Source organism: Pipra filicauda, unplaced genomic scaffold (genome assembly GCF_003945595.2).
Source record: "Pipra filicauda isolate LSUMZ 115617 unplaced genomic scaffold, ASM394559v2 scaffold648_size187182_pilon, whole genome shotgun sequence".
Taxonomy (NCBI): Eukaryota; Metazoa; Chordata; class Aves; order Passeriformes; family Pipridae; genus Pipra; species Pipra filicauda.
In genome coordinates, this window is record NW_024104807.1 from 1 (window position 1) to 9,775 (window position 9,775).

Below are 9,775 nucleotides of genomic sequence, written 5' to 3' on the forward strand. Positions count from 1 at the left end.
TTGTGGTCTCTCAATTAATTGTTTAAAAAGCAGATAGTGCTTCCTTGGCGAGAGCTAGTTTACTTCAAGGACAACGTTGCCTTTTGGCGCTTACCAGCTTGTTAACTTACTGACTCTCCGAGGATGCTGCTCCTGCTGTGGGTAATTATAGGTATGCTAGGTTGGTAAGATAACTTTATGGGCAACAGCTGGGTAACTGGGGAGATCGTGCTGGGGGCTTATTCCTCTCCTCGTTCCTCCCTTTTGGGTTTGTTCATTTTCTTGGCCACCTTTTTGTAATAAATATTGTTTTTTTCTGTTGAACTAGCAACGGTGTCCGTTTTTCGTGTCTGTATATCTCGGACCTTTTCCCTGATAAAGTAACCCCTCCCCGATACACTCATGGCTACTTGGGACCTCCCCAGCTGCACTTGGCATTAATTCTTTCTTTCTCATGCTCCTTTCTGCTCTGACAAAAGGATCCACCATCTCTAAATCCACCCTTCAAGCCCTCTCAGTGCTGTCCTGTACTGTCCTCAGTCTCCACACCATTGAGGCCACAGCTCCTTAGCCCCTCTCTAGTGCTCATGTGCTTGAGACATTTAAACCCCATCTTGGGAGATCTCTGGACACTCACTAATGTTTTTGCAGATGAAAATATCATGCTCAAAGCCTAAGTAAATCACAGTTGCCATGACAACCAGCATGCATTCCCATTGCTATGGTCAGGTACCATGGCAAATAGAATACATTCTCATTGCCACAGTCAGTTACCATGGCAACCATAATACATTGTCATTGCTATGGTCGGTTACCATGGCAACCATAATACATTCCCATTGCTACAGTCAATTACTGTGGCAAACAGCATACTTCCCAATGGTACAGTCAGTTACCATGGTAACCATAATACTTCCCACTGGAACAGTCAGTTACCATGGCAACCATCATACATTCCTGTCAGTACAGTCAGTGAGCATTGTAACCATCACACATTCCCATTGCTACAGTTGGTTGCCATGGCAACCATCACACATTCCTGTCACTACAGTCGGTGACCATGGCAACCATCACACATTCCCATTGCTACGGTGAGTTACCATGGCAACCGTCATACAGTCGCATTGATACGGTCAGTTACCATGACAACCACCATACATTCCCACTGCTGTGGTCAGTTACCATGGCAAACAGCATATATTCTCATTGCCACGGTCAGTTACCACAGCAACTACCGTACATTCCCATTGCTAAGGGCAGTTACCATGACAACCATCACACATTTCCATTGCTACAGTCAGTTACCGTGGCAACAATCATACATTCCCACTGCTATGGTTGGTTACCATGGCAACCAGCATACATTCTCATTGCCAAGGTCAGTTACCATGGCAACCATCATACATTCCCGTTTCTATGGTCAGTTACCATGACAAACATGATACATTCCCATTGCTACACACAGGTACCATGGCAACCATCATACATTACAATTGCCATGGTTGTTACCCTGGCAACCATCATACATTCCCGTCATTGCGGTCGGTTACCATGGCAACCATAAGACATTTCCATTGTTATGGGCAGTTACCATGGCAACCAGCATACATTCCCATTGCTACAGTCAGTTACCATGGTGACCATCATACTTCCCACTGGTACAGTCGATTACCAATGGCAAACCACCAGACATTCCCATTTCTACGGTCACTTACCATGGCAACCATCATACTTCCCACAGGTATAGTCAGTTACCAATGGCAACCAGCATATATTCCCGTTGCTACAGTTAGTTACCATGGCAACCATCATACATTCCCATTCCTACTGTCAGTTACCATAGCAAACATCATACATTGCCATTTCTACAGTCAGTTACCCTGGCAACCATCATACAGTCCCACTGCTACTATCAGTTACCATGGCAACCATCATACAGTCGCATTGCTATGTTTGGTCACTATGGTAACCAACATACAATACACTTGCTATGGTCAGTTACCATGGAAACCATCATACATTCTTATTGCTATGGTTGGTTACCACGGCAACCAGCATACATTTCCATTGCTACAGTCAGTTACCACAGGAACCATAATACTTCCCACTGGTACAGTCGGTTACCATGGCAACCATCATACATTCCTGTTGCTATGGTCAGTTACCCTGGCAATCAGCATACATTCCCATTGCTACGGTCAGTTACCATAACAACCATCATACAGTCTCGTTGCTATGGTCAGTTACCATGGCAACGAGCATACAGTTTTCTCTACAGTCAGTTACCATGGCAACCATCATACATTCTTACTGCTGTGGTCGGTTGCAATGGCAAACAGCATAAATTCCCATTGTTACAGTCGGTTACCATGGCAACCAGCATACATTCCCATTTCTACAGTCAGTTACCATGGTAACCATCATACTTCCCACTGCTACAGTTGTTTACCATTGTAACCAGCATAAATTCCCGCTTCTGTGGTCAGTTACTATGACAACCATCATACATTCAACCTCTATGGTCCGTTACCATGGTAACCATCATATTTCCCTTTGGTACAGTCAGTTACCATGGCAACCATCATACATTCCCATTGCTACGGTCGTTTACCACAGCGAACATCAATCATTCCTGTTGCTACAGTCACCATGGCAAACATCACATATTTCCATTGTAACGGTTTGTTACCATGGCACCATCACAGATTCACATTGCTATGCTCGGTTACCATGGCAACCATCATAAAGTCACATTCCTATGGTCAGTTACCATGGCAACCAGCACACATTTCTGTTGTTACAGTCAGTTACCATGGCAACCATCAGACATTCCCAGTGCTATGGTCGGTTACCATGGCAACCATCATAAAGTCACATTCCTATGGTCTGTTACCATGGCAACCAGCACACATTTCTGTTGTTACAGTCAGTTACCATGGCAACCATCAGACATTCCCAGTGCTATGGTCGGTTACCATGGCAACCAGCATACATTCCTGTTGCTATGGTCGGTTACCATGGCAACCAGCATACATTCCCATAGCTACCGTCAGTTACTATGGTAACCTCTTGGTTCCTCTTGGACAGAAGCAGATGCAGATGAGCCTCCCTGTTGTCCACCAACCTGCCAGCTGTGCTCTAAAGGCCTGTGTCCCAAGGGCTGTCTTCACCAAGACTCTGCACAAACCTCTGGGACTCTTTGCATCCTGTCGTGGTGCCTTTCCAGGGTTATCAAAGACAACTTGAATGGGATCTTTGTCTCACTCCACAAGGTCACCCAAACCACTCTCTCCTCTGACCCTCACCCATAAAAGTTCACCCAAGGTGTTCATCCCCTAGAGCAGCTCCACAGGTCCCAGAAGCTCCTTCCTGCTGAGGACACCTCTCTCCTGCTCTTTCTCTCCTGTGTCTCCTTGGCCTTCTCTCCCAACCCATCACAGCCCTGCAACCTGGGAACTGTCTCAGCAGGCCTGGGCTGTTATTGCCTGCAAGTGGAAGGAAGAGAGACTTGGGGCTGCAGCTCCTCCTGCCTGTGCCCCACACACAGGGCATTGGGGCCTGTCTGGCTGCAGCCCCTCAGCGGGGGCACCGGGGTAAGAACAGACTTGCAGAGGGGAAAGCTGCTCTGAAAGCCCCGAGAGCTGGGCTGTGCAGAGGCTTTGCTGACAATGGCCTTGGGGGTGGACGTGATGGGACTCAGGCCCAGGGGGAAAATCCCAGGCCTGATCCCTGAGGAGATCAGCACATGCTGCTGAAATGCTGGGGGAGAGAAGAGCCAGCAGAGGGAGGAAACAAGTGTGGACAGCCTGGGCTGATGTGCTTTGGACTCGTGCCTGGCCCGGCCTTGGCTGGGCAGAGAAGGGACAGCCTTTGTGGCCCTGCAGGGCTGGGATTCACTCCCTGCCCCAAAGGCCCCCAATGTGTCTGAGAAGCCCTGGGTGGTGCCTGTCCCACAACTGCTGGGAATGGGGACGGGGTCCCTGCTCAGGCCCTGTGCTGTCCAGGGCAGCTGCTGCACTTGTGCTGCAGAGCCCTGGCACCTCCCCTGGCACTACAGGCCCCTCTTTGGCTGTTCAATCCAGGCTCAGCTGCCCTGAAGTAGGTTCAGCAGTGAAGGGATGTCCAGGAGACAACGGCCATTCTACTCTGAGGACCTGTAGAAAATACCCTGAGAAAGAACAGGAGAGAGACCTCTCTCCCTGTGCCACCTGACTCCATTTGGTCACCTGAACACCTCTAGGGGCTGCCCTGGACAGAAGGAACAGTGACAGGTTCCCCTGTCCTACCTGTGGGCCCCTTCTGCCACTGAAGTTGGCCAAAGCAATGTCCCAGCAGCCTCCAAGAAGATCCCACAGCTGCTGCCCTGTCCCTAGGAACTGCTCCATTGGAGCCTGCAGTTCCCAGCAGGAATTTCGGTCACCTCTGGCCCCTCAGAAGGAACCAGGGCTTTGTGTCCCAGCAGGTCACTCCTGGCTTTGGTCTTCATTCATTCCCATGGGAGCTGGGACAAGGAGTCACCTGCAGGGGCCTGTTTTGGGCCCACTGAAGTGGGGCAGGAGGAATCCCAGCCCATGGAGGTTGTGGAGGGAGCTGAGTGTCCTTGTGGCCCCAGGTCTGCAGAGCCACAAGGAGACACCTCTGTTGACTCAGCTGAGTCCCTTCCCTCAGTGCAGGTGAAGGAGATCCCTCCTGGGCACTGTCTGGGTTTCCTGCCTAATGATGGGACAGGAAAAGGGGACTCTTGAACTCTGTGTGTGTTTGGAGAAATGACAGTGCTGAAAGAAGTGTCTGTGCCCAGGTGAGAGAAGGAACATCATTATTTCCTTCAGCTGTGTGCCAGCAGGTTCCCCTGGAGCCCCAGGGACAGCTGGAGGGAGCCCAGAGGGGCAGAGCAAGGGCTGCCTGGGGCTGTTGCTGTGCTGCTGAGCTGGGCTGGGCTCCTGGCACACAGGAAGCTCCTGGCAAGCAAGAAGAGCTTCAAAGAGACAGCTCTGCTGGTGAGCAGCTCCTCTGCACAGCCCAGCTGGGCTGAGGGCACTGCCTGCAGCACCCAGGGCACAGGAGAGAAGGCAGAGAGATGAGAGGCAGCCTGGGCTGGGAGGTGACTGAGCTCTCACTTCACAAGAAACCTTCCCGGGATTTGAAGGAAGAATTCTCTGGCTGTAGGAAAGTTCAGCTTGCCTTCCTGGAGGCATCTCCTAAAGCTGGCACATCCCACAGCTTCTAGGATCTTTCAGCAGGACTCTCCCAGTTGCTGCAGTGCAGGGGAAGTGGCCATATGGCAGAGCAGGGCAGGAGCTGCAGGCAGCAAGGGCAGAGAGGAGAAGGGAGCAGGAGGTTCAAGGGATCCTGGGCTGGGAGGACAGGGCAGAGCTGCTCAGGGCAGGAACCTTGCCAGCCCTTTGCCAGGGTCAGGCTCTGGCTGCAGAGCAGTGCAGGTGAGTTCCTGCAAGTGCCTCTCCCAGCTGCCAAATGGCAGCAGTGGCAGGAGCTGTCAGGATGGCTCTGCTGGATTTGCTGGGGTGCAGCAGGAGAAGCTGCTGCAGAGCAGGACTTGCTGCTGCCCCCTCAGAGGCCCAGGGCCAGAAGGTTCCCTGTGCCAGGGCTGGCTGTGGGGTGGGAAGGTGGGGGTGCAGCCAGGGGTGCCCAGGGCTGTGGGGCAGAGCAGGGTCCTGCCCCCAGGGCTCTGTGTGCTGGGGCAGGGACTCTGCTGCCTGCCAGGGGCAGCTCTCAGCCCGGCCAAGGAGCTGCCACGGCCCTGCAGGGAGAAGGGGTGGGTGGAAGGAGTGACCCCTCAGGGCAGGGCAAGGATGGGCAGGGCCCTTCAGCTGCAGGCTCAGGGCTCCTCACAGCTTCAGCTCCACCTCCTCCATTTCCAGGGGCCCTTCTCAGGAAGCACATCCCCCCAGAACACCTCCCCCTTCCCAGCCACCGCAGGCTGTCTGGGATCTGCTCTGCAGCCCCTGCCCAGGCAGAGCTGCCCCTGGGCACTGGGCTGGGGATGGCTCTGGCAGCACTGGCAGGGAGCTGAGCTGGGCACAGGCAGGGGCTGCTGGCAGGAACAGCTCCTCACCCAGAGACAGGCAGGCAGGGAGAGGGAGCTGCTGCCACAAGGGCTGGGCAGGGGGATGGGGGCCCCTCCCTGCTGTCCCTGTGGCACAGACCCCTTCCCTGAGCAGCTCCTGCCTGGGCTCCTTTCCCAGCCTAAGCAGAGCCTGTGCCCGCAGGCCCACGGGGGCTGGGCTGTGCATTGCCCTGCAGCAGCCAGAGCCCAGGCAAGGACAGGGCCCTGATTTCCAGCTGTCTCTCTGTGTCCCTCCTCCCTTGGCAGCAGCACTGTGGCATTTCACTGCCATCCCTTGCTGCCTGGGCTCTCCTTGTTCTCACCAGTGGGTTTTCTGAGCCAGTGTGGGGTTTGGGGGGGGCAGATTCCTGTGCAGACACAAACCCTTTGGGTGCTGCTGTGGGGATGTGTCTGGGGGAGCCAAGTGCCCTCCAGGCACCTTCAGGGGATTCAGCTGTTTGCCTGGGTGTCCTGCAGGGCTGCAGGTGCCCTCCAGAAGGGCACAGCTCTGCCATATGATCTCTGTGCTGCACAGGATCCCCATGGAGAAAACTCCTCAGTGCCAAATCCATGGAAATGCTCTGGGCAGCCGTACTTGGGAGCTGCAATGATCTCTCTGTGTGGCAGTCTGGGAGGATAGAGATGAGATCCTAATCAGGCATCCTGAGGAAAGGCAAGGATTCTGTCAATGTGCTCTTTGAAACAGGATTCCTCTGCTCCTAGAAGTGCCTTGTTACTTTTTTTAAGGGAATTCCTAAGGGTGATCCCCCTTTAGCTCTAAGCTGCCAGCCAGGGGCAGCTGTGAACAGGAAAGATGGCCAGCTCTCATCTCTGCACCAAGAGACCACCCCTTTGCCTCTCAGGACTCACAAGATTTCCCTTGGAGCACATTAGAAATGTCAGAAATTTCAACCATCCAAACTCCTCCTGGCAAGTGGAATTCAAACAAAATCAAGTCCCCCAAATCCCCTCTGTGTTCTGTGCTTGGGCAAACTGTGACCAGCAGTTCTGGAAACACTTTGATACATCACAAGTGCATTTAATTGGAGGTCACCCTGTGCTCCAAGTTGCCTCTCACTGCACAGCAAGAAGGATTCCTCGGGAGCCCATTCCAGGGTCCCTGCTCTCAGTGCCCCCTTCAGCCAGCAAAACCCAGAGCTCAGGGAGAGGGATGCAGAGAGATCTTCCTGAAAAGAGGCCCTGAGTGTTGAATTGCTATGAGACATGCAAGATATTTTGCTAATTGAGTCTGGCCTAATTCAGTTCTGCCTTTTTTCCCCTCAACAGAAAACAATAACTGGAGACATCAAATGCCCAACAGCAGCTCCATGCCCCAGTTCCTCCTCCTGGCATTCGCAGACAGGCGGGAGCTGCAGCTCCTGCACTTCTGGCTCTTCCTGGCCATCTCCCTGGCTGCCCTCCTGGCCAACGGCCTCATCCTCAGCGCCGTAGCCTGTGACCACCACCTGCACACCCCCATGGGCTTCTTCCTGCTCAACCTCTCCCTCACAGACCTGGGCTGCATCTGCACCACTGTCCCCAAAGCCATGTACAATTCCCTCTGGGACACCACAACCATCTCCTACATGGGATGTGCTGCACAGCTCTTTTTCTTTGTCTTCTTCATCATAGCAGAGTTTTCTCTCCTCACCATCATGTGCTACGACCGCTACGTTGCCATCTGCAAACCCCTGCACTACGGGACCCTCCTGGGCAGCAGAGCTTGTGCCCACATGGCAGCAGCTGCCTGGGCCACTGGGTTTCTCATTGCTCTGCTGCACACAGCCAGTACATTTTCCCTGCCCCTGTGCCAGGGCAATGCCCTGGGCCAGTTCTTCTGTGAAATCCCACACATCCTCAAGCTCTCCTGCTCACACTCAGGCTACCGCAGGGAAATTGGACTTATGTTTTTTACTATCTCTTTAGGACTTGGCTGTTTTGTTTTCATTGTTTTCTCCTATGTGCAGATCTTCAGGGCTGTGCTGAGGATCCCCTCTCAGCAGGGACGGCACAAAGCCTTTTCCACCTGCCTCCCTCACCTGGCTGTGGTCTCTATTGTTGTCAGCACTGCAGCATTTGCCCACCTGAAGCCCCCCTCCATCTCCTCACCATCCCTGGACCTGGTGGTGTCAGTTCTGTACTCGGTGGTGCCTCCAGCACTGAACCCCCTCATCTACAGCCTCAGGAACCAGGAGCTCAAGGATGCCTTAAGGAAAATGATGACTGGATTTTTTTTTTTAAGAAGCAATAAACTGCCTCTTTTCTTCTGCAGAACACTCATTGTGTAACACATTTTGGGCCCAACCTGCCTTCTAAAGCTTTTCATAGTAATTGGGTTGGGGGGCTTCCCTGTCTTTTCCCTCTGTTCATGTCATTAACACTGAAATTTTATTCTTCATCCCATATAATTCACTCTCTACCTCTTTTTTTTCACCTACAAAATATAGAAATCAGAAATCATGCTTTGTGTGCATTTAAACAAAATAAAAGTTCGTGCAGAAAGGTATTTGTCAAACATTCTCCCTGTGTTAGTTTGTATATGAGGAATCACAATCTCTGAGTGTAAAAAAGGACACAAATTCTTTTTTCCAGATTCTTCCTCCAAGACCCCGCCTGAACCTGGATGGCATTTCCGTGTTTGCAGATGTGGAGGGGAAAAGAGTCCCAGCACTGCCAGGGAGCACCAGCACTGGGTCTGTTCAGAGCTGCTCTCTTTGCACTCCCACCCTCTCCTTTCCTGTCCGTGCCCAAGGCCTGAGTGCTCTGGCAGCTCAGTCACTGTCCTGCTGTGGGTCAGGCCTGTGAGCACAGGCAGGGACAGGCCCTGGGCACTGCTGGGACAGGGCTGGGCTCCACAACAGCAGTTCCAGCAGCAAAGGGGTTCCCCTCCAGGCACTTCCTGAGGGCTGAGGTCTTTTCCCAACACTGGTATCGAGAAGAAGTCCAAGGAATTGAATCTCTAAAGTCTTGTTGCTTTGCTTGTTTCTCGTGGAGACAGTGCAGTGAGGTCAGGGACCCACTGGGACTGCAGGGACTGAGGGCTGGGTCAGATGTTCTGTGCTGGTGGCCGATGGCCAATGGAGGTGACAAATGATCTCCAAGTCACCTGCCTGGGGCTCTGCAGCTTGTGAGGGCTCTGATAGCAGGTGAGGACTTGTCTGTAGGAACTCAGGAAGTGCAGGAGAGCACAGAGGATCTGCAGGGACAGCCCGTCCCATCCAGTCAGCAGGGAAAGGAGCCCTGGAGCAGAATCCTGCCCAGGGTGGAGTTACCAGAGATCAAGTACTAAATCTTGCTGTGAAGGGGCAAACAGAGCTTTGCAACCCCAGGGGACACAGCAGGTACAGGGAAAACTCTTGCAAGTGACTTCTCTTGCCCTCAGTGAACTTCCACAGGTGGATCAAGATCAGCCCCCAAAGCCATGTCCCAGCTCTGGAACAAGGCAGGGCCCCTCTGTGCCCCCTCCATGGCCACACAGGAGCGTCTGTGGGAGGTGGTCAGTGGCAGGGAGCACCATCAGCTGGCTCTGCCTCCCAGCTGGAGCAGCACAGCCCAACAGAGTCCCCCATGGCCCCGGGCCCCACAGCCCCTGTGCTCTGCAGAGCAGTCCCCCCATCTCAGGGGCTGTGGGGAGCACGGGCAGGGGGTGCAGGAAGGGCTGCTCAGACCAGCACAGACGTGTTCCCCTGGGGAAAGGCTCTGTGGGGAGATGGGATGTGCCAGGAGAAGAGC

At 53.3% G+C, this 9,775-nt stretch overlaps 1 protein-coding gene across 1 annotated transcript; it reads left to right on the forward strand.

The window, feature by feature from the left end:
- Positions 1 to 7,353: 7,353 nt before the first annotated feature.
- On the forward strand, positions 7,354 to 8,262 carry LOC120324675 (olfactory receptor 14J1-like; the record flags this gene model as incomplete). Its single annotated transcript, XM_039388416.1, has 1 exon — positions 7,354 to 8,262. A coding segment is annotated over exon 1 (909 nt), but the record flags the coding sequence as incomplete, so codon positions are not given.
- Between the last annotated feature and the right edge of the window lie 1,513 nt (positions 8,263 to 9,775).